Source organism: Arabidopsis thaliana, chromosome 5 (genome assembly GCF_000001735.4).
Source record: "Arabidopsis thaliana chromosome 5, partial sequence".
NCBI classification, from domain to species: domain Eukaryota; kingdom Viridiplantae; phylum Streptophyta; class Magnoliopsida; order Brassicales; family Brassicaceae; genus Arabidopsis; species Arabidopsis thaliana.
Genome location: NC_003076.8, coordinates 24,104,370 through 24,131,665, shown reverse-complemented (window position 1 = coordinate 24,131,665; position 27,296 = coordinate 24,104,370). Strand labels below are relative to the sequence as shown.

The 27,296-nt window shown below is 36.0% G+C and overlaps 13 protein-coding genes and 2 long non-coding RNA genes across 20 annotated transcripts; 6 read left to right on the top strand and 9 right to left on the bottom strand.

Annotated features, from left to right (window-relative positions):
- Window positions 1–584: 584 nt before the first annotated feature.
- ULI3 (Cysteine/Histidine-rich C1 domain family protein) lies at window positions 585–3,175 on the bottom strand. Its single transcript, NM_125385.2, has one exon. The coding sequence runs from the start codon at window positions 2,908–2,910 to the stop codon at window positions 778–780; it is 2,133 nt and encodes a 710-aa protein (NP_200800.1). The 5' UTR covers window positions 2,911–3,175; the 3' UTR covers window positions 585–777.
- Window positions 3,176–3,503: 328 nt separating this feature from the next.
- HTB4 (Histone superfamily protein) lies at window positions 3,504–4,789 on the bottom strand. The gene has a single exon (NM_125384.3). It carries the CDS (start codon window positions 4,458–4,460, stop codon window positions 4,008–4,010), a length of 453 nt encoding a protein of 150 aa, NP_200799.1. The 5' UTR covers window positions 4,461–4,789; the 3' UTR covers window positions 3,504–4,007.
- Window positions 4,790–4,948: 159 nt separating this feature from the next.
- AT5G59900 (Pentatricopeptide repeat (PPR) superfamily protein) lies at window positions 4,949–7,753 on the top strand. The gene has a single exon (NM_125383.2). It carries the CDS (start codon window positions 4,960–4,962, stop codon window positions 7,681–7,683), a length of 2,724 nt encoding a protein of 907 aa, NP_200798.1. The 5' UTR covers window positions 4,949–4,959; the 3' UTR covers window positions 7,684–7,753.
- Window positions 7,754–9,318, bottom strand: ADF4 (actin depolymerizing factor 4). Of its 3 annotated transcripts, none has more exons than NM_180897.3 (3): window positions 9,119–9,318; window positions 8,312–8,577; window positions 7,754–8,220 (listed from the first exon to the last, which is right to left on the bottom strand). In NM_180897.3, exons 1-3 carry the CDS (start codon window positions 9,119–9,121, stop codon window positions 8,070–8,072), a joined length of 420 nt encoding a protein of 139 aa, NP_851228.1. In that variant the 5' UTR covers window positions 9,122–9,318; the 3' UTR covers window positions 7,754–8,069. The 3 variants fall into 3 exon arrangements, with proteins under 3 accessions (NP_851228.1, NP_568916.2, NP_001318843.1); NM_125382.2 differs by lacking the exon at window positions 9,119–9,318 and adding an exon at window positions 8,992–9,065; NM_001345374.1 differs by having other exon boundaries at window positions 8,312–9,141.
- On the top strand, window positions 8,076–8,258 carry AT5G59895 (uncharacterized protein; the record flags this gene model as incomplete). The annotated part of the gene is made up of 1 exon (NM_001345375.1): window positions 8,076–8,258. A coding segment is annotated over one exon (183 nt), but the record flags the coding sequence as incomplete, so codon positions are not given.
- Window positions 9,319–9,716: 398 nt separating the features above from the next.
- Window positions 9,717–11,502, bottom strand: ADF3 (actin depolymerizing factor 3). Of its 2 annotated transcripts, NM_125381.2 has the most exons (4): window positions 11,282–11,435; window positions 10,282–10,547; window positions 10,170–10,188; window positions 9,787–10,124 (listed from the first exon to the last, which is right to left on the bottom strand). In NM_125381.2, the coding sequence occupies exons 1-4, from the start codon at window positions 11,282–11,284 to the stop codon at window positions 10,038–10,040; spliced, it is 375 nt and encodes a 124-aa protein (NP_568915.2). In that variant the 5' UTR covers window positions 11,285–11,435; the 3' UTR covers window positions 9,787–10,037. The 2 variants fall into 2 exon arrangements, with proteins under 2 accessions (NP_851227.1, NP_568915.2); NM_180896.3 differs by having other exon boundaries at window positions 9,717–10,188; window positions 11,282–11,502.
- Window positions 11,503–12,162: 660 nt separating this feature from the next.
- On the bottom strand, window positions 12,163–12,402 carry AT5G08940. Its single transcript, NR_143137.1, has one exon. It is a non-coding gene; the product is annotated as an other RNA (long non-coding RNA).
- Window positions 12,403–15,445: 3,043 nt separating this feature from the next.
- On the top strand, window positions 15,446–16,312 carry HTA6 (histone H2A 6). The gene is made up of 2 exons (NM_125380.4): window positions 15,446–15,734; window positions 15,822–16,312. The coding sequence occupies exons 1-2, from the start codon at window positions 15,522–15,524 to the stop codon at window positions 16,059–16,061; spliced, it is 453 nt and encodes a 150-aa protein (NP_200795.1). The 5' UTR covers window positions 15,446–15,521; the 3' UTR covers window positions 16,062–16,312.
- Window positions 16,313–16,316: 4 nt separating this feature from the next.
- On the top strand, window positions 16,317–17,067 carry AT5G59865 (glycine-rich RNA-binding-like protein; the record flags this gene model as incomplete). The annotated part of the gene is made up of 4 exons (NM_001345373.1): window positions 16,317–16,441; window positions 16,635–16,703; window positions 16,803–16,909; window positions 16,996–17,067. Exons 1-4 carry the CDS (start codon window positions 16,348–16,350, stop codon window positions 17,065–17,067), a joined length of 342 nt encoding a protein of 113 aa, NP_001331799.1. The 5' UTR covers window positions 16,317–16,347.
- Window positions 17,068–17,216: 149 nt separating this feature from the next.
- Window positions 17,217–18,204, bottom strand: AT5G59860 (RNA-binding (RRM/RBD/RNP motifs) family protein; the record flags this gene model as incomplete). The annotated part of the gene is made up of 5 exons (NM_125379.1): window positions 17,217–17,300; window positions 17,521–17,627; window positions 17,710–17,763; window positions 17,865–17,934; window positions 18,046–18,204. The coding sequence occupies 5 exons, from the start codon at window positions 18,202–18,204 to the stop codon at window positions 17,217–17,219; spliced, it is 474 nt and encodes a 157-aa protein (NP_200794.1).
- Window positions 18,049–19,510, top strand: AT5G59850 (Ribosomal protein S8 family protein). Its single transcript, NM_125378.4, has 4 exons — window positions 18,049–18,142; window positions 18,565–18,714; window positions 18,813–18,973; window positions 19,069–19,510. The coding sequence occupies exons 2-4, from the start codon at window positions 18,582–18,584 to the stop codon at window positions 19,165–19,167; spliced, it is 393 nt and encodes a 130-aa protein (NP_200793.1). The 5' UTR covers window positions 18,049–18,142; window positions 18,565–18,581; the 3' UTR covers window positions 19,168–19,510.
- A 55-nt stretch (window positions 19,511–19,565) lies between these two features.
- Window positions 19,566–20,362, bottom strand: AT5G59845 (Gibberellin-regulated family protein). The gene is made up of 2 exons (NM_125377.4): window positions 20,142–20,362; window positions 19,566–20,045 (listed from the first exon to the last, which is right to left on the bottom strand). Exons 1-2 carry the CDS (start codon window positions 20,221–20,223, stop codon window positions 19,858–19,860), a joined length of 270 nt encoding a protein of 89 aa, NP_568914.1. The 5' UTR covers window positions 20,224–20,362; the 3' UTR covers window positions 19,566–19,857.
- A 1,050-nt stretch (window positions 20,363–21,412) lies between these two features.
- Window positions 21,413–21,714, bottom strand: AT5G08935. Its single transcript, NR_143136.1, has one exon. It is a non-coding gene; the product is annotated as an other RNA (long non-coding RNA).
- Window positions 21,715–22,141: 427 nt separating this feature from the next.
- Window positions 22,142–24,451, top strand: AT5G59840 (Ras-related small GTP-binding family protein). The gene is made up of 9 exons (NM_125376.4): window positions 22,142–22,490; window positions 22,612–22,689; window positions 22,898–22,970; window positions 23,066–23,166; window positions 23,403–23,468; window positions 23,557–23,654; window positions 23,763–23,825; window positions 23,931–24,023; window positions 24,133–24,451. Exons 2-9 carry the CDS (start codon window positions 22,617–22,619, stop codon window positions 24,214–24,216), a joined length of 651 nt encoding a protein of 216 aa, NP_200792.1. The 5' UTR covers window positions 22,142–22,490; window positions 22,612–22,616; the 3' UTR covers window positions 24,217–24,451.
- Window positions 24,425–26,625, bottom strand: AT5G59830 (DNA-binding protein). 3 transcript variants are annotated; one of them, NM_125375.5, is made up of 6 exons: window positions 26,503–26,625; window positions 26,241–26,361; window positions 25,196–26,140; window positions 25,033–25,098; window positions 24,746–24,944; window positions 24,425–24,659 (listed from the first exon to the last, which is right to left on the bottom strand). In NM_125375.5, exons 2-6 carry the CDS (start codon window positions 26,241–26,243, stop codon window positions 24,595–24,597), a joined length of 1,278 nt encoding a protein of 425 aa, NP_200791.2. In that variant the 5' UTR covers window positions 26,244–26,361; window positions 26,503–26,625; the 3' UTR covers window positions 24,425–24,594. The 3 variants fall into 3 exon arrangements, with proteins under 3 accessions (NP_200791.2, NP_001318842.1, NP_974964.1); NM_001345372.1 differs by having other exon boundaries at window positions 26,241–26,308; NM_203235.2 differs by having other exon boundaries at window positions 24,433–24,659; window positions 26,241–26,588.
- Window positions 26,626–27,296: the final 671 nt, after the last annotated feature.

Below are 27,296 nucleotides of genomic sequence, written 5' to 3'. Positions count from 1 at the left end.
CGGAATATTCTTGCAAGTCTAATACCAAACAATTCTCAGCTACTGAAACAAAATCAGCGGATAAAACAGTACATAAAGCAAACAACAATAGTCATTTGTTCAGAAAAAAACTGCAAGTTGGATTTCATAATCAATAACCAGATATGTATATGAACTTTGTATGATTCTAAAAAGTTTTTGAACTTTGTGTCTTCTCTTCTCGTTGTTTCAAGAAAGACAAGCCAACAGATGTGCGGACCTCAAAGGCCTATTCCCTTGATATTTACTCTGCTTTTTAGATTGTAGTACACATTCCAAGTGTATGAGAAACATGAGTATTGTTCTCAAGTATTTGCAACAAAATTGGTATGTTTGAAAGAAAAGAAAAGTTAAGTGATCATGCATGCTCTCAAATAACATTGTGTTTGTGTAAGCAAGATTTCTTCAATGGTAGTTTAGACTACTACCTTTCTTTTGTTTTTCATTGATTTATACACAAGCAAATACAAGAGACTTCTATAACGAAGGGAATGATCACGTAGTAATTTCATTGATTTACTTTAGGTTCTTCATTGGTTTTATGATTCGTTTTGATGCTCTTATATGCCGGTTTGATCAATCTGTGCATCTGTGACTTTTTCAGTATTGGTGTATAATATATAATAACCAGCATTTACCATTAGAAAACAAAAATCACTATGTATTACATATCAGTTCTTGGAAATAAAAAGAGAAATAGGAACGCTAATGAAATAATACAAGCAAGATAGAACCACTCATTATCATCAAAACGTAAGTTCAAATTTCTTCACCCAAATAACTCGATAAACATGATCGGGAGCAGATATACCCATTGTGATCATCCGACGTATCATCAGAATCATCATTAGAAGCATCATCAGAAACAACATCAGAAACAACATCAGAATCATCATCAGAAGTATCATCAGAAACATCATTAGAAGGATCATCAGAAACATCATCAGAAACATCATCAGAACCATCATCAGAACCATCTTCAGAATCCTTTAGGATCTTTAGGATGACGGAGACCTTGCATCGAGAGTTACACTGGATGCAAAATGGCCGAGTGTTGATATTGTTAGGAACCGCCTCAAACTCGATTTCTTTTTCCCCAAAGGAGTAGATTTGTCCTAGCACGAGACGTGAGAAATCTCCTAGTACGCACTGAGCATGCAAGGTGACTCCACAATCATAACATGTATAGAACCATATACTTGGATCTAATTCCTTCTCACAAATGTCGCACCAATATTTACCGCTCGCCTCTTCCTTCTCACCACAACATAAAGTGAGAGGGTGCCCATCGTTCCTATGCCAAATCTTTTCTGGTAAAGTAGCACAATACAAACACAAATCAAAGTCACAAGCTTTACAACGAAGCATATAATCTTCTATACTCTTTTGGCATCCATCGCAAGTGTGTTCCTCTTTTTTTGCAAAATATAAGGGATGTATATGGCCATCATGGACGAGCGGCTCATTAAGGGAACCACAATGCACATCTACATCCGACCACTCATGGGAGCTGTACGCGAAACCATCAGATAATATTCCACACAACTCGCAGTGTGTAATTTCGGTAGTTTCTTTCATTAATGTGTACGGTCTGGTGCCAAAGACAAGTCTTTTCTTCATAGGAAGATTAGCACACTTTTCATGGAGAACAAAGCAACATTCCTCTTCTTCACAAACATAGATGGAGCCAAATTGAACTGGATGGATACATGCTTCACAGCGTCTGCGCTCATCATGAATGACGTCTTCTTTGTGAAGCTTTAATTGATGCTCTTCATGACTAAAATGGCATATCAAGTTATCACCCACCACCTTGAATGGTGAAATGTCTTCTGTGATCTCAGTGGTCCCTTCCAATTCTACGCCATCCCATACGTCAGTTCTCACGGCACATGTAGAATGAACAGCATAGTTAGGGCAAACAGAGCAAGAGTAAGCCCCCTTGTACTGACTTACATTTTTGTGACAAACTCCGCATTCCGAATACCCAGTGCCGAGATGATGAGTTAAATATATGCGATGATCATGACGATTGATATTGATGACACGGGGCCTGTCGATACACTTTCTTGCGGTAACAAAATCACACTGAAGACATACATACGCCGTAAACTGGCATTTCTTCCCACAAACGTCACAGATACATGAGATTCTTCTAGGTAAGAGAGTAAGTGGGTGTTTGTGGGTCTTCATATGCTCAATAACAAGGAGTGGTGGGTTTTTGGTACAACCAAGGCACGATGTGAAATTGCAAACGGAACAATGATAAAGCATATTTTCAGCTGGTATATTTCCACATAAAAGACAACTTTTCTCGGCATCATCCGTAAGTGACTCAGATGTGATTAACTTGAGAGGATGAATAGAATGACAAGGATGATTTACCTCTTCCGAGAGATGGACGCAGTTCACGTGGAAATACATATCGCATTCAAGACATGAATAGGATGGACCTTCAATAGACTCCTTGCATAATTCACAAGGAACCTTCTCCTCTCGTATCTTCAAGAAGACGACAGCATGATCATGACACAGCGGATGTTCGATAGCAGGCGGTGACGGTTTCATACCACAAGTCAAATCCACCTTGAACTCACATGTGGGACAACTATAACAGGGAGTCAATAGCTTTTGTCCACACAAATCACATGGACCATCTTTCGAGTCATTGGTGAGCAGGAGAGGATGTTCAGGGTGGGAACTATGGCTGATCTCCCCTGGGGCCTCAGCACAGTCCTTATGGAACCAAACATAACAGTAAGGTTCATTGCAAAAGTAGCCGGCGTACATGAAACCATTTACATGGCAGCCATCACATTCATCATCAATACATCGAGCCGAAGGAAAAAGAGGGTGCTCATGAATTGGTAGGTCTACTGCTTCTGTAGCCATTCTTTTGATCGGGTACAAATGAATGAATCAAAGGGGTTTGTTAATTAGTTTGATGAGATCTCCAAGTGAAGACGGAAGACTTTATTTTATATTTATGATCTACATAAATTGGGTGGTTGGTGTATCCCATCAATAATCGTCATCAAGTTGGTGTACAACTGTTCTCGTTTGGTTCATACCATAAAAACAAAAAAAAAACTATTTTCCTGTGGTGCTAGTTCGATTGGGCCCTGTAATACAATTCTCATGCTTTTAAACGTTTTTTTCTTCTCCAACTTCAAACTAACCAAATAACCTAACGCATCAAGAGATTCAGAGTCATGCCTTTAATGTTAAGGGATCCGGATGTTGGAATCTAGTCATTGTTCAATCCTCAAATTGGTAAAATGGAACTCAGCTTGAGAAGAGAACACGATCAAAAGAGATGAAGACGTCGTAGGAAAGGAAGAGTCAAACAGAAGTTTCCTCTTCTTTTGTGTCATGAGAGAGTTGACAATCAATAGATATTGAAACATGAAACGATACAAACTTAAATGTTTTGGTTCTCTTTCTTGCATTGTCAGATTTACTCCATTTCACATCACAAAACTAATTACAAAAACTAAACCAAAACTAAGAACAAATCAAGCATGAGACTAGCAATGTAATCATAGTTCGCAACATGAAACTAAACGAGTATTAATGCTTTAGAATAATCTAGCAAGTCTAAGACCAACTCTCAGCTAAAAATCAAATTCGAAGCAAAAGTTGGAATCCATAATCCACAACGATCAGAATGCCACTTACAATTCATATTACGAACCCAATTCATGGGGCACTTACTGAAATGTGGTTACTAGATCACAGTGTAATTTCTGCAAGGCAAAGATTGAATACGAGTAAAACAACGAGCAACTCTCAATACGACAGGATTGGGACACAAAGAGCAAATATAGACTCCAAACATTATCAATAGCAGCAGTACTTACAAAACGTAGAAATTCCAAACGAAACAGAGATACTTAAAGGACATTCTAAAACCCTAACTCAGATCTTCCAAATTCCATTAACCCTAAAGCAGAGCAACATCCATATGATAAGAACCCTAACTCAATTATTCAAGAGCTGGTGAATTTCGTGACGGCTTTAGTCCCCTCAGAAACGGCATGCTTCGCCAACTCTCCAGGAAGCACCAATCTCACAGCAGTCTGAATCTCCCGAGAAGTGATCGTAGGTTTCTTATTGTACCTCGCAAGCTTCGACGCCTCTTGAGCAAGCTTCTCGAAGATATCGTTAATGAAACTGTTCATGATCCCCATCGCTTTGCTGGAGATTCCGATATCGGGATGAACTTGCTTAAGCACCTTGAAGATGTAGATCTTGTAAGTCTCGACACTCTTCTTCTTCATCTTTTTCTTCTTGTCGCCTCCGGCACCAGCTTCCTTCGGGAGCTTCTTTCCGGCCTTTGGTTTCTTCTCCGCCGGAGCTTTCTCGGCTTTTGATTTCTCCTCCACCGGCTTCTCGGAAGCTGGTTTCTTCTCAGCGGGCTTCTTCTCTGCTTTCGGCGCCATTGATACGGTTTTTCTCGAGGTTTCTAGGTTTAACGAGATCTGAGATTGAGTAGGTTTAATCGCTTTGGATTGCTTGATGACCTAGAAAAAATTGAGATATTGCTTTTATATAGATCCTATGGAGTGATATGATTGGATACATTAAGTTGACGCGGATCGATATCTGTACCGTTTGATCTGCTTTTTAATAGAATGATATCGACGGTTGAAAAGGAATCTTGAAAAGGAGGAAAGCTCTCACACGTGACGGTTCTTATTGGATACATTTGGTGGCCAGGACTATTGACGTGTCCCAGATTGGCGCTATCTAGTGAAATTTTCCATTCCCGCCATCCTCGAAAAATTCTGCATCGGCCCATGTATTGTAATGAGCCCAGTTGTAGGCCCAATTATAACCAGTGAGATCGACCCGACCCGTCCGGGTCCCCAGATATCGGTTCGTTGTTGCGACACTAACACAGACCAATGCTGGTTCTGATTTTCACGGTGGACCTCTTTGATGAAGCTCCCTTGCACGATTCGATCAATAACAAGCTCTCATTTTCGCAATAGCTTTAGAAATGTGAGCTCTGTGATCGATTCTGCACAAGAAGAATGTAGAATCGCTGAAGATAAGCAATTCGTCGATGCTGTCAAAAGAATCGTGCGAGGGAAACGGAGCTGGGAGATCGCATTGAGCAGTGAGCTAGTCTCGAGAAGATTGAAGACTGTTCATGTTGAAGAGATTCTGATTGGAACCATTGATGATCCCAAATTGGGTTTGAGGTTTTTCAATTTCCTCGGTTTGCATCGAGGATTCGACCATTCCACGGCGTCGTTTTGTATTTTGATCCATGCTCTGGTCAAAGCTAATCTCTTCTGGCCTGCTTCATCACTGTTGCAGACGCTTCTGCTTCGTGCGCTGAAGCCAAGTGACGTTTTTAATGTGCTTTTTAGTTGTTATGAAAAATGTAAGCTTAGTTCAAGCTCGAGTTTTGATTTGTTGATTCAGCATTATGTACGAAGTAGGAGAGTTCTAGATGGAGTTTTGGTGTTTAAGATGATGATAACGAAAGTTAGTTTACTGCCTGAAGTGAGAACTTTGAGTGCTCTTTTACATGGGTTGGTTAAGTTTAGGCATTTTGGTTTGGCAATGGAGTTGTTCAACGATATGGTCAGCGTGGGGATTCGTCCTGATGTTTACATTTACACAGGAGTTATACGTAGCTTGTGTGAGTTGAAAGATCTCTCTCGAGCTAAAGAAATGATTGCTCATATGGAGGCAACAGGATGTGATGTGAATATAGTTCCATATAATGTGTTGATAGATGGGCTTTGTAAGAAGCAGAAGGTTTGGGAGGCTGTTGGGATAAAGAAGGATTTAGCTGGAAAAGATCTGAAACCAGATGTTGTGACATATTGTACATTAGTCTACGGGTTATGTAAAGTGCAAGAATTTGAGATCGGATTGGAGATGATGGATGAGATGTTATGTTTGAGGTTCAGTCCTAGTGAAGCTGCGGTTTCAAGTTTGGTAGAGGGGTTAAGGAAGAGGGGAAAGATTGAAGAGGCGCTTAACTTGGTTAAAAGAGTAGTAGATTTTGGTGTCTCACCTAATTTATTTGTGTATAACGCATTGATTGACTCATTGTGCAAAGGTAGAAAGTTCCACGAAGCTGAGTTGCTTTTTGATAGGATGGGGAAAATTGGGTTGCGTCCTAATGATGTGACCTATTCAATTTTGATTGATATGTTTTGCAGAAGAGGGAAACTGGATACGGCACTTAGTTTCCTGGGGGAAATGGTTGATACGGGTTTGAAACTAAGTGTGTATCCATACAATTCTTTGATTAACGGGCACTGCAAGTTCGGTGACATTAGTGCAGCAGAGGGTTTCATGGCAGAGATGATTAATAAAAAGTTGGAGCCAACAGTGGTAACATACACATCATTAATGGGTGGATATTGCAGCAAAGGGAAAATAAACAAGGCCCTTAGGCTCTATCATGAGATGACAGGGAAGGGTATTGCGCCGAGTATCTATACATTCACCACGCTTTTATCGGGTCTATTCCGTGCTGGGTTGATTCGTGATGCAGTAAAGCTGTTTAACGAGATGGCAGAATGGAATGTTAAGCCAAACAGAGTGACTTATAATGTCATGATTGAAGGTTATTGCGAGGAAGGAGACATGTCTAAAGCCTTTGAGTTCCTGAAAGAAATGACCGAGAAAGGTATTGTGCCTGATACATACAGTTATAGACCGTTGATACACGGGCTATGTCTCACAGGTCAAGCTTCGGAAGCCAAAGTGTTCGTGGATGGCCTTCACAAGGGAAATTGTGAGCTGAATGAGATATGTTATACCGGACTCTTACACGGATTTTGCAGAGAAGGAAAATTAGAAGAGGCGTTAAGCGTTTGTCAGGAGATGGTACAAAGAGGGGTGGATTTGGACCTTGTGTGCTATGGTGTTCTTATAGATGGAAGTTTAAAGCACAAAGATCGAAAGTTGTTTTTTGGACTTTTAAAGGAGATGCATGATAGAGGACTAAAGCCTGATGATGTGATTTATACAAGTATGATTGATGCAAAGAGCAAAACCGGAGATTTCAAGGAAGCATTTGGAATATGGGATTTGATGATAAACGAAGGGTGTGTACCTAATGAAGTCACGTACACTGCTGTTATCAACGGATTATGCAAAGCCGGGTTTGTTAATGAAGCCGAGGTTCTTTGTTCAAAAATGCAGCCTGTCAGTTCGGTTCCTAACCAAGTAACGTATGGTTGTTTTCTCGACATTCTCACCAAAGGAGAAGTAGACATGCAGAAAGCTGTGGAGCTCCATAATGCAATCTTGAAAGGGCTTTTAGCAAACACCGCTACATATAATATGTTGATCCGCGGTTTTTGTAGACAAGGGAGAATAGAAGAAGCTTCTGAGCTCATCACAAGGATGATAGGCGATGGAGTTTCCCCTGATTGTATAACCTACACAACAATGATCAATGAGCTTTGTAGGAGAAACGATGTGAAGAAAGCGATTGAGTTATGGAACTCGATGACGGAAAAGGGTATAAGGCCAGATAGAGTAGCGTATAACACCCTAATACACGGTTGTTGTGTGGCGGGAGAAATGGGGAAGGCGACCGAGTTGAGGAATGAGATGTTGAGACAAGGCTTGATACCTAACAACAAAACCAGTAGAACAACTACTTCGAATGACACTAGTTCTAAATCCTAACCCCTTTGGTAATTGTATAAGTTGAAACATTCTTTGACATCTCAACCATTTATAGATAAGAAATAATTTTGGTGAATAGTTTTTGCATTTTTTATACCCTCTGTAACAAAGAGAACAAAGGGAAGCTTAAAAGAATCATCTTACCCAAATCTTAATCTTAAGCTTTGGTAGAGTTGAAACAAAGGAAGCAAACACAGCACAAACCTTGTGATAATTTTGAATATAGATGAGACACTGTAAGGTAACATAGACACAGAGAACAGACCAGACAGATAGAATGAAGGGTGTCAAGTGTATCTAACAGTCACAAGAGACTGTAAGAGAATAGAAAACACCATTTCATAATAGTCGAATATAATCGGAAGCTTATTCAAAGAGAGTTTCTTTTAGTTGACGCGGCTTTTCAAAACATCAAGATCCATCTCAGTTGGATCAGTTGCTTGAAGCTCCACTTGAATTCCATCAAGTTCACGCTTGAACCTGTCCTTAGAGCTCGCATAGATCATCTTGCTTCTCACCTTTGCTACGTCGGGACACCTTTGGCAGCAGCAGCAACAACAACAACAACAAGGTAAGAATAGAGAAATGAGGTTACATGGTTTTAGCAGATAACAAGAAATTATGTTACCATGCAATGAAGAAAATCTTGCTCTTCTGGCAATTCTCTGCAGTGACAAAGTCGAAATCATAAATGGCGTATCGGCATTCGTCAGCTGGAAGACTTGCTGCAAAGTCCTCGTAAGTTAGAATAGGTTCACCAACTTTCTCAACAATCACTTGCTTCTGCTTCTCCTCAATCTTGTAGACAATGAAACGGTGTGTCCTTTTCGCCTTCAGTTCCAGAAATCTTAGCTTGCAGTCATCATGGACTGCCATTCCTGACGCAGCATTAGCCTGATTTCAATAAAACAACAGAAGCACTAAGATTCACATCCCAGATCCCACAAAGCTAGCCTATAATTGAATCCACACAATACTAAAAGCCAAGAATCTCTTATTTAGGAATCTTAGAAATTTCCTGAAACCTCTAAAACTAGAATAGCTCACACATAAACTCGTTAATACATCTCTAGCAACGATTTAGACTTCAATTGCAACTTCAACACACAACAAGCCTGATGGATCAAACAATCGAATAAGGTCGTAGAAACGTTCAATAGTTAATGAAACTTCGAAAGCACACACACAAAATTAGCAGATTCCTTCATGATTTCGATTCTAACTTACGAAGCACAAGTGGATCACTAACTCTGATCACATCAACACAAAATCTCAAAGATCTAAATCGGAGAAAACAAATCCATATACCAGATCTAGTGAGCCAAAATCGTTATTCAAAATCCGAGACGAAAGCAAAAATCGAGAATCGAGCCTAAAAATTGAAGAACTGAAATAAACAAAAAGAGAACAAGAAGAAGTGAAAATGTAGTATCACCATGGCTGAATCAAAACGGTGTCAGAGACAATTTCGGGTGAAAGAAGGAGACGCAGAGAAGAGTGAATGATGTTTTCAACGAATATGACTCTTTTTGCTTCTTCTCTCTTTACTTTCTTCTGCGTTATTTGGAAGCTAAATTCCGAATATATAGAGAAGAACCTGCTTTTTGTATTTTTATTTATTTTCTTCGTAATTTCGTATTCTTCAATTTATTTATGAATTAATAAACTATATGGTAAGCATATTATTATTGTTTTGGTCAACATATAATAATCATCTAAGTATTTTTGTTGGGCTAAGATTTGACAGTTGAAAGATTGCGTAGAATGAGCAATGGACAACTGCCAATGGTTGGATCTGTTTCCAAATAATCAAAAGTATCGATTAGGATTTTATGTTTGATGGTCAGTTTATCTTATTGGACCAAACTCGATTGAGCAACTCTTCTCGTTATTGGAACTATCCTAAATTCCTAATACTTTGAACCTGAAATAGTCGCATTGACGAATATGTGAATAGTCGTGTACGAAATGAAATTCTATCAATCCAGAGATCCTTATGTTTGAAAATGTATATTACCTTTGCACAGTATCAACTTGCCTATAAAACTTTCACAACTTTTTAATCCCTGGATCATTAGTTTTCATTATGTGAAGACAAGATGTGCCAATAGGATTCTTGTTTAATAAAGGGTTCGATTTCTTCCACAATGGTAAAGAGCACAAGCCAGATTCCTTAAGTTTTAAGACAACACTATAAGGACCCAAAAAGGAGACCAAAGACAAAGACAAAGACCAAACTGATAAAATGAAGCTGTTCAGGTTGGTACCGTCACAGCAAACTTTAGGAAAAAGCATCACTGAGTAATAGTACGAAAAAGTTTGATTCAACCGAAATTTTCAGGGGATTTCTTTCATCAATTGGCTCGGCTTTTGAAAACATCAAGATCCATCTCGGTTGGATCGGTTGCCTGAAGCTCGACCTGAATTCCGTCTAGTTCTCTCTTGAACCTGTCCTTGGAGCTCGCATAGATCATCTTGCTTCTCACTCTTGCTGTGTCCGGAGACCTGGCAAAAAAAAAACAAGAAGAAATGTTAATGAAAAGAATGTGAAACCAAGATAGACAGGTTTTAGCAGAGATAGTATAGTTAGTTAGTTACCATGCCACGAAAAAAATCCTGCTCCTTGGGACACCCTCAGAACTGACAAAATCAAAATCGAAAATGGCATAGCGGCATTCATCAGCTGGAAGACTTGCAGCAAGGTCCTCATGGGTTTGACCCGGTTCACCGATTTTCTCAACAATCACTTGTTTCTGCAGCTCCTCAATCTTGTAAATGATGAAACGGTGTGTCCTTTTCGTCTTCAATTCCATAAATTTCAGCTTGCAGTCATCATGGACTGCCATTCCTGATGCTGCATTAGCCTGTTACCAACAAAACATAGAACATTAAGATGCAACTCTCTTCAGAATACACATATTAGTAGACACTATACCCATCTTTTAAAACGGCGTTCGGGTTATACATTAGTTCAGAGATCAAACATAATGAATCATGAACAGATCTTGGTAGTGTGTATATCAAAGGGAAGACGTGGATGACTCCCACAACGTATATGAACGATGATGTTGAGCTATCATAATATCAATTTGACAGATTTTACAGTTCTGAATCATATTAATCGGATGATACTCTACCATCAACAGAATCAAACACACATCTGAAAACTTCAACAGCAGCAAATAATAACTCAAAGAAGCGAGAAAACAATATCTTATAAAAGGAAAAGGCTAAACAAACGATAGACGTAACCCTAAAATCAAAGGAAAACCACATGGAACACTATTATTCTTCCTGGTTTCAAAATCAATTGGCTAAAACCAACACAAGCACACTGAAATTGAAGACTTTACTATCGGCCGATTCATATCCTAGATCAGTCCATCTAACCATACAAATCCAAAATCTCAGAGATCTAAACAAAGAAACGAGTCCATCTACAGATCTAATCATATCTAACTCTGGGCGAGAACTTAAATCGGAAGAATTGAAAATCCAAGATGAAATGGAACTCGAATCGAGAAGCAAAGTTCAAATCAAGCCATAGAGAACAAAGAAAGAGAACTATATAAGAGAGAAAAATTAGACTTGAGCTCACCATGGTTGAATCAAAGCTAGTCTCAGAGAAAATAATTGAAGAGACGAAGAAGCAGGAGAATAATGGAGTCTTGTGTGTTTTCTTCGGTGTGCGTCTTCTCTCTTTTTTTTCCTCAGCTTTATGCGGAAGCTCTCTAGTCCGAATAAGTAAACATGTGTGAGCGTTTTAATTTGCTTTATTTTATTTACATAGAGATTGTTTCATAAATTCATTAATTATTTTTCAAAAGTAAAATCTTGATTTAATTAATATAAAAATAAGAATTAGTTCAAAATATACATAAGTGAAATCTGTAACAATTTGTTGAACAAATAATTTTCTTTATTTTATGCCAAACAAAAAAAAATAACTATTCTATTTATTCCAATAACTATGTTTTTTATTCCATATATTTGCTGTTTGTTTCAAACTTCTGATATATTCTATGGCTTCCATGAGAACTAAACTTAATACAGAATTCTTCTTTGATATTTCTTGATTTGAAAAACAATACTTGATTTTCTATCATTTCTTAAATGATGATAGATTTGTTCAAAACTCTGATGTTGATATCTATGCCAAGTTGCCAACCTATTGTTTCACCCAAAGAAAAGTAACAGTTGAATGGAATTAACTGTAGTTATGTATTCACATGCAAAATTTCTTAGAAAAAAATCAAAAAATCTGTTTGACCATCCATTAAGAATAGTTCATAACCATATATTTGTTCTTCGTTGAAAAAAAAAGACTATAGTTCTATAGTTCCTATCTTTTTTCTTCTTTTTTTTGATCAATAGTTGCTATCTTTAAAAGGAAAGAATATAGAATGAAAGGTCGAAGAAGCATATGGCTCTCATGCGGGGCATCTCAGGTTGGCTCCACTTTCGGCTCACCTTTCATCATAACCGGTGATGGAGGCCAGCTTACCCGAGCTGGAATATTCCTTTCATAATATGCCACGTGGAAATTTTGGAATTCTATTTCGATTATGATTTTCCCGAAAATAGTATATTATTTCACACAAATGTGCAATAATGCGCTAAAACATTTGTGTTAATTCCTTACTAAACTAAACAGTATAAATAGCCAAATTTTATATCAACAAATTAGCAAATGTTTCAAAGTTGCATAAAGCAAACCGCGTTAATGTTTCCAATAACGTATGATTAGGAGAAACAACATGTTTATACACAAACTCGGTATATATCTTTATATATATCCAAAATTTGCAGGTATTTGACCGTTAGTTATCGATATAACTTTAGGAAAGTCTCAAACAGTAGTTAGAGTTCCCGATCGTGTCCTTTTGAAAGATCCCAATATATTTGGTTTCGGTATATCTTAGTTGATATGATCGTATTTGCATATTTCTATACCATTGTTTCAATAGGATTAAGATTGACGTGTGTTACTTGATTGAACCAAAGCATACTTCCTTCGAGATTATAGATTATTGATAACACAAGATTTTAGATTCTTGATAACTCTTTGGATTATGTTTTTTCGACAACAACAAATCTCATATTTCGAGCGATATTAGATATTTCTTAAACAATAAATGACATTATGTGAGCATTAGAATTTAGAAGCCCGTATGCTATGCTGGTATCAAAAGGCTTGCATTTCTACAAAATGACTTTCTTCATTAATTGTCGACCTTTCATGCTGATTATTTGGTCTTCCTTATTAGATATTTTTGTATCGCTGACTGGTTCAATAATTTATTTTACTCAACTTAGTATTGTGTTGATTTTTATAGAAAAACATAGCCAAAACCCCAAAACATACAAAACTACAAACAAATAAAAATATATATAATATGTGATGAATCATATTTCAAACCATAATAGGCGTTACTAGATTTTTACCCGCGGTATACCGCGGAGACAATTTATATTTTAAAGGTAGTATATATAAAAGTTTACAATTTGTAACTATCTATGTAACTATTTATAAAATATTTTTATTTTATAGTTTAGAATTGTTATTAAGTAACAACCTGCCAAACCCGTCCCGCTAACCCGTCCCGCTAACCCGTCCCGTAAAAAAAATTCATTTATTTTATTAATGTTGATCTTATTTATCATATGTTTATGAATCATTGTCTAAATATTTTGTAATTTTGTAGTAATTAAATGCTATCAAATATCTCTGCGGTTTGATGATTATAATTGAATTGTAATAGTCATGCAGAAAAACAATATCAATAATGATAATTTTGTAGTAATTAAATGATATTAAATATTTTGAAAGTTTTATTTTATTAACCAATCGTGTAGTTAATGTAGAGAGATTTTAGGAAAATTGTTAAATGTCAAATATTTAATTCGAAGAATTTTCTTCTAATTATCAAAAACAAATATTAAAATCCAATGGCAACCATTGTAAATAAGTCCCAACTACAAGATTTATTTCATAAAATGGCTGCAAAAATGTATATATAGATATTAAAAACAAACATAGATATAGTGTCAAGAATTCCAAGTCCAAAGAATATTATGGACACAAGCCCATCTGTATTTTTCTTAGTTGAAAACTTGGAATGCGTGATTCTCTACATGACATTGATATCAAATCTCACAAAAACCAAACATATATAATTGATCAAACAAGAAAGTAAAATTTGTTTTCAATCTCTAAGATAAATGAACCAAAAAAATCATTATCTCGAAAGGCATTTAGGAATTTCTCAAAAGAGTTACTGTCTTAAGACTCTTTGCTATCTCACATCAAAGCGATATCTCGTGAAAACGTTTTTATAACTCTATCTTCATTGAAAGGGTAAACTTTTGTTTTCTAGTAGTATACTTTAGATAAGTATCAAGTATGAGACTTAGGATTTTAGGTAATCATCTTCAGAAACAGAAACAGAAACAGATTAAGGTTAGTTATAATGTTCATGAACTTCGTCTCAAAATTAACTTCGTCTTAGTTTTTAAGATGATAACTCTTCTAATCCATTTTAAATCAAATCTCACTTTATATTCGGCAACATAACCAATCCAGTTCAACACAACCACCATTAGTTTGAAAAAATTTCAACTAAATTAGGGTTGATATATACTTAAACTCTTAAATTATTATGATTTTTTCAAACTTTGACTATATAATTAAACCGAATAATTTGATTTAATACTTAATTTTGTTATTTTTGTTCTATAAAACCAAACTAAGTCATCATAAGAGATAAATGATAAGCTCTATGTAAAGTTCTTCACTGTCTACAAGAATTATGTCATCTTATTCTGACTATTATGTAGAAACTTTTGTTAGTTCATATCCAAAGTAAAACAAACTTAGTTTAAATTGGATGGTTGATTACCATTTACCAATGTTAACAACTTAAAACTTCAATAACGTAACGAGCATGTAAAACTAACCAACCAAAATTTAAGAAAATGTATATATTGATTCCACTTTTCACTTATCAATCTGATTGATTTATTAAGTGTAAATTGCAAAGTTTAATCTCATTTTTTTTTCAAATTTTTTATTTTTCAAGACCAAACCAAAGTAATTAATTAGATCATACCAAAAAGCGCAAAATGGCGCCGTTTCGAGAAAAAACCCACTCCATATACTCTTATATTTTTCCATATAATTCTTTCAGAAAAAATAAAAGTTCGAATTAATTGGGTTTGCATAAGTTTTGTTGACATTGTTGTTTAATGTAATGATTGAGTCAAGTCTATAAACTATTAAACTCTAGGGTTTAATATGTACAAATTCTCTTAGGCTACTTTTGATTAGGACTCCCTTGTGAATGTCAAAACATAATGCGACCCCAAAATATCTTTATAAGTATAATTGTTAATCTTTTGATTCTAAAATATTGTTCATTGTTTTCCAATTAGGGCTTCAAAGACTCTTGAGAAGCATCATTAAACATTTAAATGTCAATGACTAACTTTACATTTAACATATAATTAATCTACCGAAAATTAGTGTAAGTTGCAAGAAATTATCCAAAAACCCAAAATAAAGCAAGCGCTAAACTTTTAAAATGCTACAAAAAAACTGGCGCCGTTTCAAAAAGCATACCTCTTTTTGATTGGTTAATACATAGTCACGCGGATCGTGCTTTATTTGAACATCCACCGTCGATAGACTAAATCCAACGGATAATAATCCTCTCCCTTCTTTTTTTTTCATTTACCTATAAATATCACAGAGTACCCTTCAACTTTAAATCACAAATCTTCAACTTCCGATACTTTCAATCTCTCTAAACTCTCAATTTCAGTAATCGATAACCGTAGCAATGGAATCCACCGGAAAAGTGAAGAAAGCTTTCGGAGGAAGAAAACCACCTGGTGCCCCAAAAACCAAATCGGTTTCGAAATCGATGAAAGCCGGTCTTCAATTCCCAGTGGGAAGAATCACTCGTTTCCTGAAGAAAGGACGATACGCTCAGAGACTTGGTGGTGGTGCTCCGGTTTACATGGCCGCCGTTCTTGAATACCTCGCCGCAGAAGTAAGTGTTTCCCGATCTGGATTTTCTAGTAAGATTTTTTTTTTACATTTCAAAATCAATTTTCTGATTCGAATTTATTGATCTCAGGTTCTGGAGCTTGCTGGTAACGCTGCGAGAGATAACAAGAAATCAAGGATAATTCCGAGGCATCTTCTTCTCGCGATAAGGAACGATGAAGAATTGGGGAAACTTCTGAGTGGTGTCACAATCGCTCACGGTGGTGTTTTGCCTAACATCAACTCTGTTCTATTGCCTAAGAAGTCTGCCACTAAACCAGCTGAAGAAAAGGCTACCAAATCACCAGTCAAGTCTCCAAAGAAAGCTTAATCTGCTAGAGTTTTCGTTGCTAGTTTGTGTTTGAGCTCTGGTGAATGTAGAAATTTGAAGCTTTTGGATCTTAGTTTCTATGTATTTGGTGATTTAGAATGTTGTTCAAAATCCTTTTCCTAATCATAAGAATTTATGATCTATCTATTATACGCTTCGTCTAATCTTTTGGTCCACTCGTCGTAATGTCATTAGTGAATATTTAATAAACAACTTTGTCATCGACATTAACGAACCCTTTTATTCGCTGTGCTAAATTTTTCTTTTAGGTGAAGCCAAATCTAACATGTTCTCTTCTCTCTTTGTTCGTTGTAATTCCATAACATCTCCATTACGATGTTTTGCGATTCGAGGATCTTGTTCTAAATTATTCGTCGGAGGTATTGTTGTCTCTCTTCAATTCGGTTGTTTAACTTGACTTTTGTGTCGAATGTCATTAGAATTGTTTTAGACAATCTGTCTACCGTAGAACACAAAGGGTCTATTATGTTTCTTTCCGTGATGCGAAATTGCACTCTAAGTGTTTGATTAAATGCGTGAAGGAGAACACTGAATGTGATAACACCATTGCAGGGCTATCTTATGACACTAATGAACCTGTTTTGAAGAATGAGTTTGAAAAGTATGGTGAGATTATAGAAGGTAGGATTCGCCAAGAAAGTTATTAGTCTTCTACGAAATTCCTCCATGCTTAAAACCAATGCACTTCCTGATTTGTATTTGTTGGATGTGAAAGTTCAGTGAAAGTAATATGCGATCACAAGAGTGGGAAATCAAAAGGTTATGGTTTTGTGTTATTTGATTCAGAAGAAGCTGCTGCAAGTGCCTTAGCTTCCATGGACAATCAGGTTTGTACACAAAACCAATCCAAAAAAATACATTTTATCGAAAAAAAAGACATGTTCATACAATAATCTTGCTGTCTTTTGTTCAGTTATTAGAAGGAAGAAACATCAGAGTCGAATATGCTCAACCTAAAAGAAGTTTATACCAGAATCCGAAATGATTCTTCTGATTCTCGAATTCTCAAGGTAATTGGTACTTCAGATCTCTCAGGAAATGCATTTACTTTTTAGAGTTGTGACAGTGTAGAACTCTAGAATGATTTGGTGAAGAGTCTTTAGTTGTTGTGTAAGGACAGTGTGTGTGCCCTCTTCAATCCTTGTTACTTTTCAGACTTGTTGTTGGTGCTTCTACTTCCTTTGCAGTTTCCACAAATATTAGTCTGCCATTAACAATCTGAAAACAAACAACCAAATGCAAAGCTCAGTATAATTTCCAAAAGAGCTCAATTAATTACACACCAATGCTGAATATTTTCCTTACTTTTTCCGTGAATCGATTACGATTATGCCAAACAAGCGATTTTCTGATTTAAGATTCATTTTGTTTCATATCAAAGCCAAAGATACATACTACATTTCAAGAGTGAGTGAAGATTGAAGAAATGGATCTTCACCTTCCCATTCAAAGCTTTCAAAGCCTTTTGTGCATCATCCTCAGACTCAAAAGTTATGAATCCGAAACCTTTAGGTCTCTGCGTTTGCTGGTCCTTAATAAGACGAGCTATAAGACAGTAGCATACAAACGACACAATTAGTTCAGACACATAATCATAGCCGTAAAACATTCGATTCTGTAATCTGACCAAAAGGCGCAAACAGTTGCCTCAGTGATTGATCTGTGGTGTAAGCAGAGAGTCCTGCAAGAGAACAGTTTGAGAATAAAAATTCAAAAACTGAGAAAAGCAGAAAAACTGGAGATGTGCAAAGTTGTAGCATACTGCTGACGAAAGAAAGAAACCTGAATTTGAAACACAAGTGAGAGTCTTACCTCCAATTAAACGACGGCGCTTGGATATAGACGATCTAGGCTGTGATAATGTTAACGAGATATTAAGAAAGGCCCAAAATAAAGCCCATTATAATGATCCATTAACCAGTCTAGTAAAGTTTCATAAGGCGCCCCAATAAAAAGCAAAAACCCTAATTCGCATCTTGTATTTAGTTCTCTTGTTAAACTTTGCCTCTTCGTCTTTTGCTCCAGAGTTTTTGTGCGGCTGCCATTTTCGATTTCCAAAGGTTAGAGAGATCTCCACAGCTACGAGCTTTATTCCTGTTTCCTTTCTAGGATCTGCTTTCATTTCTGCTCAATCATGACGTGAAATCTGCTTTTAAAATTCTCTGAAAATTCTCGTAGTTTCATAGTTTGAGCTCGATGCTATCGATTAACATTAGTTTCTTGGACCAGAATACAATTAGATCTATCGAAAGTTTGCTTATAGTTCTATGTTTCGTTGATTGCCATTTGGTTATTGTTGTATTCATTTCAATATTAGAATCAAGTTCGTTGATTGTCGATTTAGCTGCCACTATAGTTGTGCATTTGAAGCATGAATCCTCTTTTTAACACAAAAGAGACTAAATTTGATTAGTCAATGTTTATTGGTGTTAGCATTAGTACGTTTGGTATCGGCTCAGATTTGTTGTTAATTTGGTATCAGGTTTTGAGCTTTGAAAAATGGTGAGAATCAGTGTGCTTAACGATGCTCTTAAGAGTATGTACAATGCTGAGAAGAGAGGGAAGAGGCAAGTCATGATCAGGCCTTCCTCTAAAGTGATCATCAAGTTTCTTATCGTCATGCAGAAACACGGTATGTTGATCCTGCATTGTTTAGCTCATTTTCACATTTTGTAATAACCTTGATTCTGTGTTTGATCAACTGTTTTAACATTTTTGATGAAACTGCAGGTTACATTGGTGAGTTTGAGTACGTTGATGACCACAGGTCTGGAAAGATCGTGGTCGAGCTTAATGGAAGACTTAACAAATGTGGAGTCATCAGTCCTCGTTTCGATGTTGGAGTTAAGGAGATTGAAGGCTGGACCGCTCGTCTTCTTCCTTCCAGACAGGTCTGTCTTTTAAGTCTTGTTCATATTTTGGTTCTGGTTTTTTAAAGAGCAATCTTATATTCAGTGATCTTACATTGAGTTCTTAAATTGTGCAGTTTGGGTACATTGTTCTTACGACCTCGGCTGGTATTATGGACCACGAAGAAGCCAGGAGAAAGAATGTTGGTGGCAAGGTTCTTGGCTTCTTTTACTGAATCAAGTCTTGAAGAAGAGAATCATTATGGTTGGTGATACTTTGCTTCTCCTTTTGGTGAGAAGAGGATTCCGATTGAGCTAAATGTTTAAGGGTAGTAGAGTTTTTGATGTCTTCTTCTGTTTGTTATCTTTAGATGATATGCCATTTTGTTCGTTTTGGTTTTTGCGCAAAAGTTGTTAAAGACTTGCAAAGTAGACAGTAATTTCAATTTCTGTTTTCTACAACAAAAAACACTTGCTTTTCTTGAGCCAATCTTATCTATCGAGACGTTTCAATTTCAATGCTTGAGCCTTGTTTAGTTTGCTATCAAGTCCATGTGTTGAGAAATGGCTTCTTACTTTATCCTCATTGACAACAAACAATCAATTTCTCTTACAAAAGTAATCATCTCTCCACAAGATTCTAAACCATAATTAACGTTTCTGATCAGTTAACTTAGTAAAATTTTCATACATTGGATTGTTGTAGATTTATCTTTCTCATGTAAAGCAACATACAATGTATATTTCATACTTCATTTATACATATATAACTTCACTAAGAATATTTTAATACATCAAATCATTTTATTGTCAAAATCTTTCACATATTCATTCATAGAAGTATCTCAAGCTCATTATTTTAGGCATCAAGCACAATCTTAACATTTCAAGATATTGTGTCTATAAGGATAATCTTAAGAACATGATCAAGGACATTTGGACGTGCCTTTGGAGTTCTTCATATCGCGGTAACAAGGGCATTCATCTTTGTTTCCATAAGTGCCTGAAGGAACACAATAGTTACACTTCTCGCAACATATATTACAATACTTGAGACACCTATCTTGTCTTCCTGCCTTTGAACATCTCACGTTGCATTTTCCTCCGCATGGTGCTAATTAATCCATCATCACAATACAATTTTATTAAGAAAGCTAAATTTCTAATGAGAAAAGTATCTAAAATAAGAAAATGCATTGTGTATACTTACACGAATCCGCGGTTGAGAGTATGAACAAAGAAGATGTGATGAGAAGAGAGATAATAAGAACTTTTACAGCCGGGAATTTCATCGTAGTTCTTGATGAGATTGTTTTAATAATAATCTGTTTGGAGAAAGTTTGTTACTTTGAGAAGATGAAGAGAAAACTCGAAGGTTTCACACAATGCAAAAGGAGTGATGGTTTGGGAAGAAAAGGAGGTTACAAAAAGAGTTACTTATAGGGAAATTTTGGAGTAGGTGAAACGCTTGTTATCTAGTCCATCTGTCCCAATTTATAAGATTTTTGTGGGGCTTAAGTTCAAAGATTAAGAAATAATTAATGTTTTCTCATTTATAGAAATTCAACTAATAAAAAAGTACGTCAGAATTCAAATAGTAAAAAACTAAGGGGTTGTTATTGGTTTATGATTTCAAAAGAGTTTTAGTGATTTAAAATGTCATGTAGAATCTGTTGTTATTCAATCAAGATTTGTTAAAAGTATGTTAAAGTTTTGTGTTATTCATTTAAGATTTATAAGAAGTATTCTAAAATCTGCATAAATTTTGGGTTATTGGATTCATACTCAAGTCATTAAAAGTTTTGTGTTATTCAATTAAAACAAAAAAATTTCTCATTGTTAATGATTTCAATTATTATGTTATTGGTTCATGACTTTTTACATTTTTCTTCACAAAATAAAGTCATGGAAAGTCATGAAAAGTATTATTAAAATAGAGAGATTGTTTGAAAAACTTTACAAAATTATGAAAAACTAATCAACAAGATTATAAAAAACTCTCTAACAATACTTTAAAATACTTTATAGAATGTGATTGAAATCATCTAAATTCCTTGTAAATTAAGAACCAATAACGCCCCCTAATAAGGTAATAATATTGACTTGCACGTCAATTCAGTTAAACTATTGTCAATATATACTGGTAAATTGTTTTAAAACAATATGTTTACAATGTTTTTGAGGACTAATACTCTGTTTATATACCTTTTACCATTTATTAAAGAAATGGAATTGACGTTAGCTTCTATCAAATCATGTTCCAAACTTTTGTATCATATCATACTAATAGAAATGTTACAAATATGGTAAATTTGCTTTAAAGAATATCTACTAATTCTGCTGTTTGCGTGCCGTTGTATAATTGTATTACAGATTCTTGTTGTTGTTATCAAAGTTAGATATGTATATATAATTTAAAAATTTGATAAAGAAAAAATACACATGAAATGATCATTATTTTTCTTAGTGGGACAATGTCGTTCACGTTGAGCGACCATCGCGTTAAAGCTATAAAAAGAGTGACACACGTAATCCGAATCTAAAGGCATGGGAACTTCTACATCTTTCTCCTCTTTTTTTTTTTTTTTTTCTCTTAGATTTCATTTAATACTTATAATCAATTTTCTAAAATAAAACCCTTAGAGAAGTTGGAAGAAAAACAATCCATAAGAAAGTATTGGTTGTTTAAAGCTATGCATCAATTTTAAGGATATCAATCAAAGTTAAAACGATGGACCACCGACTTATTCACTATCAAATATGAATGATGTGTGTTTTGTCACGATTTAACTAAAGTTAGTAGATCGTTAATAGATATCTTCGTTCGACGAATCTTGTCTAATCGAGTGACAAATGGGATGAATTCAACTTCATATTTTGTTTGGTAAACGGTCTCCGGTTCTTAGAAATCTTTTTAGCAATAGGTTTTTGTCTGCATGCTTAGATATATTAAATCTTCTTTTTGATCATTCACATACTGTGTATATACACATATATGTAACCTGCAGAGAATCGGGAAAAAAGTATTTTAACTTTAACTTGATTCATTGTACAACTTTCAACATTTTCTTCCCCCATCAACTGATTATAGTTCTAGAAATCATTGTTGCGAATTTGTTGGCAAAGAGTAGCTTATAAGCATGTATATACTTCAGCCAAGTTGCCATTTATTTTCCATATATGCTTTGTGTGACATTTGAGTTTTTGACTTTCATTTTGCGGAACTATAACTATCCATACCACGTGTCTATTTCTGGTTAGTCCATAAGATTGATTTATATTTACGAGCGTATCAGAAAAGGCCCACAAGGACTCATTAAAGAAGAAAGGCCAATAAAAGGCTTCATTCTTTCTGGGCCATCGGACTATGATCTTGCTAACTTACGCTGGAGGTAATATCGTGCACGCGAAGAAGAGGCCAGAAGAGAAGTTAAATCAGGACTGGCGTATTTTAGCCGTCCGCCATTTCCATCGCTCTCTCTCGTTTCTTCTCTGCTCATTTACTATAACCAACAAGGTCTCTTCTCTTCTCTTCTCCTCTCTGCATCATTTTGATCCGGTACGCATTCTTCGCTGATTCCTTTAGGTTCTTCAATTTTCGATCTCTGTTGTCTTCAGATGACACAAAGCAATTTGGTTTTTGATCTCTGAGTTTTTGTTTGTTTGTTTTCCTCATTTAGATTCGATGGCTGCTCCACCTGCTAGAGCTAGAGCCGATTATGATTATCTCATTAAGCTTCTTCTCATCGGTGATAGCGGTTCGTCTTCTCTCTTACGGATCCCAAGCGATACAATCGATAAAATTTTGAATTAACTGAATCTATTCATTTTCAATTACTCTGTCGAAATCAATCTGGTCATTGCTAAAGATCGTTGTGTGTGTATTCGTCTGGCAAATTTGATTACATGCTCTCGATCTCTGTTCTGAGATGTTTAGCAATGTGTTTTCACAATTACTTGTTGCAGGTGTTGGTAAAAGTTGTTTGCTTCTAAGGTTCTCTGATGGCTCTTTCACCACTAGCTTCATCACTACCATTGGGTTTGTATTTTATAACCATTTTAAGAGATTAGAGACTGTGATGTATGTTTCTCTGTCTCTGAGTTTGTTCTGTTCTCTTTTGGCTTTTGATGCAGTATTGATTTTAAGATAAGAACTATTGAGCTTGATGGCAAACGTATCAAGCTTCAGATTTGGGACACTGCTGGTCAAGAACGTTTTCGAACCATCACCACTGGTGAGTGAAGATCTTCTTTTCATATGAGCTGCTTGCTCTCACAGTGTACTTAACATACATTGTCTCACAGAGGATTAAGAGTCACAATTTGATGCTCTTATCTTTTGTGGCTGATGCTTTTGTACAGTTGATGTGCTTGGGGATATATAGTTTTTTAAATTGATAAGCTTCTTTTATTGCAACATTAGATTGAAGAGTCAACATTCAGTTACTCTTTTCCTTTGGCATTATTGCAGCTTATTACCGCGGGGCAATGGGGATTTTACTGGTGTATGATGTCACAGACGAGTCATCCTTCAACAGTAAATTTTCTTCTGTCTCTCTATACATAACATCTTTAGTCTTACATTTCTGCTTTGTTCTGGATCTTTTCTCTTGACCTTATTGCAGACATTAGAAACTGGATTCGTAATATTGAACAGCACGCTTCAGATAATGTCAACAAAATCTTGGTAGGAAACAAAGCTGATATGGACGAGAGCAAGAGGGTAATTACACTACGAGATGGTTCATTCACAGACATTACCCTACCTCCTGATTCATAAGTCATAACTAATCAAACTAATAGCGGTTTTGGTTCTTGACACATTTTTCAGGCTGTGCCAAAATCAAAGGGTCAAGCACTTGCTGACGAATATGGAATCAAGTTCTTTGAAACAGTAAGTGAATCATTGTCTCAAATCTTGAATCTTATGCGAACAACTCAAACCACATTGGTCGTATTCATTTTGCTTACATAGCTAATAAGTCACTTCACATCTCAGAGTGCCAAAACTAATCTGAATGTGGAAGAAGTTTTCTTCTCCATAGCAAAGGACATAAAGCAGAGACTCGCTGATACTGACTCTAGAGCAGAGGTTATTAGTTACTTGTTACATTTTCCTAAAGCTCTTCTTTCATTTAACATTTCTTTGTCCAAAGAACTTAAAAGAAACTTTTTTGTAACAATTTAATCGTTCATCTCAGCCTGCAACGATCAAGATCAGCCAAACAGACCAGGCTGCTGGAGCCGGACAGGCCACACAGAAGTCTGCATGCTGTGGAAGTTAATCAGTCCCAAAAGGCTCCAAAGTTGAAGTGAAGTGAAAAACAGATTTATCTTGGGGTGCTTTTGTATTTTTTTTTCTTTTGATTATTTGTTCTTATTTGACTTCTTCTAGTTTGTTCATGAGGGTAATAGAATCTTTTAAGAAATTTTTCCTTCTCAGACAGATTCGATGTCACAGAAGCTGAATCTGTGACTGAATTGTTAATCTTTTACGCATAACTCTTCAAGTCTCTTCTTATCTTTTGCATTCTCTGTTACAACATCAATTCTTAAAGCTTATCCCTTTATACAACACAAAATTATGCAAAAAGAAAAGTTGATAAAATTAAGATCCAGCAAAAATGTTAATAATCTTACATTTTCCACATAATATTATACATTCAGAAGGAACGCTCTTCTTTGCCATAGATCCGCTGAAGTTCTCTAGTCGCCGCTTGGAATGATTCTGAACCAAACCGAAAACAGAACATTATAGAAAAGTCTGAAGAAAATGCAAATCAATGAAGATGAAGAAAAAGAAAAAGATTGTACCTTTCCATATGCGAAATGCTTTCTGGTTGATAGGAGAACCAAATACAGTCTGAATCACATCAAACAGTATGCTCTCTGGAGTGTTCCTCAGTTCCTGAACTATCTGATAAATCGTCTTCCCGTTTTCAAAGTAAATATGATTGTTTGGATGCTTTGTTTTACATCCAGCGTGCCTCTCGAATGCATACGCGTTAAGCACCTTGAATGATTAAGAGTCAAAGCAAAGTATTAACCAGTGAGTGTTCCGCAACCAGATAAAGAAAGCAAAAACTTTTTTGTTGACTTACCTTTGTGAAATCGCAAGTTTGACATCCGCAGAGATAACCCGATCCTTTGATGACTCCTCGAAGCTCCTAATTTTAAGTTGTTTCAATGCAATAACAAATTCCAAGGCTTAAGGAAAATGGTGTACTGAAACAAAACAGTTGAGCTGAGGTATTTAGTTTTTACCTCACGTGAGACAGAAACATACTTCACAGGAACACCATCGAGCATACCGGTTGATATTAAGCTTCTGACGTTTGAAGGAAAGCTTGTGGAAGCTTCCTTCTTTGATGACTTGGCCTCTGCTTTGGTCTTTGGAAGTGATCCTAAACTCGGTTTAGCAACTTGTTGTTCGCTTACAACTCCGCTGCTGGTTTGTGAACTCCCAGTTTCTTGGTCATAAACAATATCCAATGTTCCAATTGGGTCTTGAACATATGATTGATAGTTTCCAACCACATTGGAAGTAGAGCCAACACCATGTTCATCGTTTATTTCACCAAATGTGATCCCCTGAGAGTCCTCATTGCCATAGGGATGACCCGCTAGTGCAAAATTTATATAGCTACTTTCGTTTTCCCGGCTACAAGCTTGTATCGAAGACGACTCGATTTTCCTTTGACTATGACCTTCTAAAGCAACATGTGTACTCATCGTTTCCTTAACCCGACTAACCGGAAGTTTTCTATTTCCATCACCACCAAAACAACCCCCAGCAACCTCCACGCCATTAGATATCGACAATTCAACAGATGTATCTTCCATATAACTCTCAGCTATACTCTTATTCTGGTGGTGGTGGCTACAACCTTCCGTTCTATCTCTATCACCAAACAAAAGAGGTCTTGGAGGCATTTCAGCTCCTAGAAGCCGATCCATAAACTGGTTAGAAACAGACTGAAAAACCGATGAGCTTTCCCACAAAGGAAGACCAACATTTGATTTTCCTAATCCTACAACAGGATCTTGCACAGCTTGTTTCTTGTTTGGGAACATCTCTGAACGAGAAGAATCAACAAACCAAGGATGAGGACGCTTTGAATCATCTCTTGTTGAATGATCATACACTGAATCTTCCTCACTTGTATGCTCATTATTCTTCATAACCCAAAAACCTTTGCTTTCATATGACTGCAAACAATATAAATAATATCGACCCAAAATCAGAAGTGAATTCTAAAACCCATTAGCAAGGAAACATAAACCCTAATGGCAAAGTTGAGAATTGTACCATTTTTTCGTCCTTTTCGATTCGATTCTATCTCTCACGTTGTCCAGGAGCAAGTGCGAGTGCGAGTTCTACTTTCCCCAGAAATTCGAATTTCGAAAAATCAAACCTTTAGCTGAAAAAACTGTTTTTTCACAGAAATAGATTGTTGAAATTGAAACCTAATCGCTAAGTAAAGAGTGTTAAAATTCTGAAAGCGAACGAATATAAAAAGCTCCTTGAGGTTGGAATGGCTGAAAATTGGAGAAATCAGAAGATTGGTTACCTGAATTGATAGCCGGAAACTAGATCGCCGGTAAGGGAGAGGGTAATTTCTCCGGGGAAGAAAGTAACGGAGAAGGATGTGATGATATACGGTGCGCGAGAAGCACCCGAATTTTGCTTCAGCTAGGCTCTTTTTAAAAAAAAAAGCATAAAGCAAAAATCGCATGATCTGATGTTACGGTTTCCACGAGGCTTATCTTACGCTGTGTTGAGTGATGTCTAATCGTGACCGTTCATCTCCCCTAAGAGTTTGTGGGCACCAACTTCTTCTTTTCATTTTATCAAATTTTCACTATTTTATCAAATTTTCACCATGAAACAAAAACAACATTTTTAAAGAGATGATATCTTCAATATTATTGATGATGCTAAAATTTAAAGTTTAGTTATTATGTGAAATAGTACCTAAACTTCCCCAAGGTTTTTATGATCTTTAATGTCGGGCTAATATGATACTCGAATTATATGAAAGTAGTAAAAAAGTATTCGTCTAATGAGCTCTAAAATGAAATGGGATAAAACGAAATTGATGGCGTAAAAGATTTTACGTCGGCTAAAAAATTGAATACAAAAGATACAGATTTGAAGATATGTGATATTTCATTCCTTGTGAATAGGCTGCCTGCTTTTGAAGCTAATGCAATCAACAATCCAAATGAAGCTTCTACAATATTGAGGTAATTGTTGACTATAAAAGATGCATTTAGAACTAACGAAACGGTGGGCTATGCTTTACTTGGATTGAAGAAGAGCTAAGTTAACAAATAACAATTGAGTGGATAGTAAAGATATTGG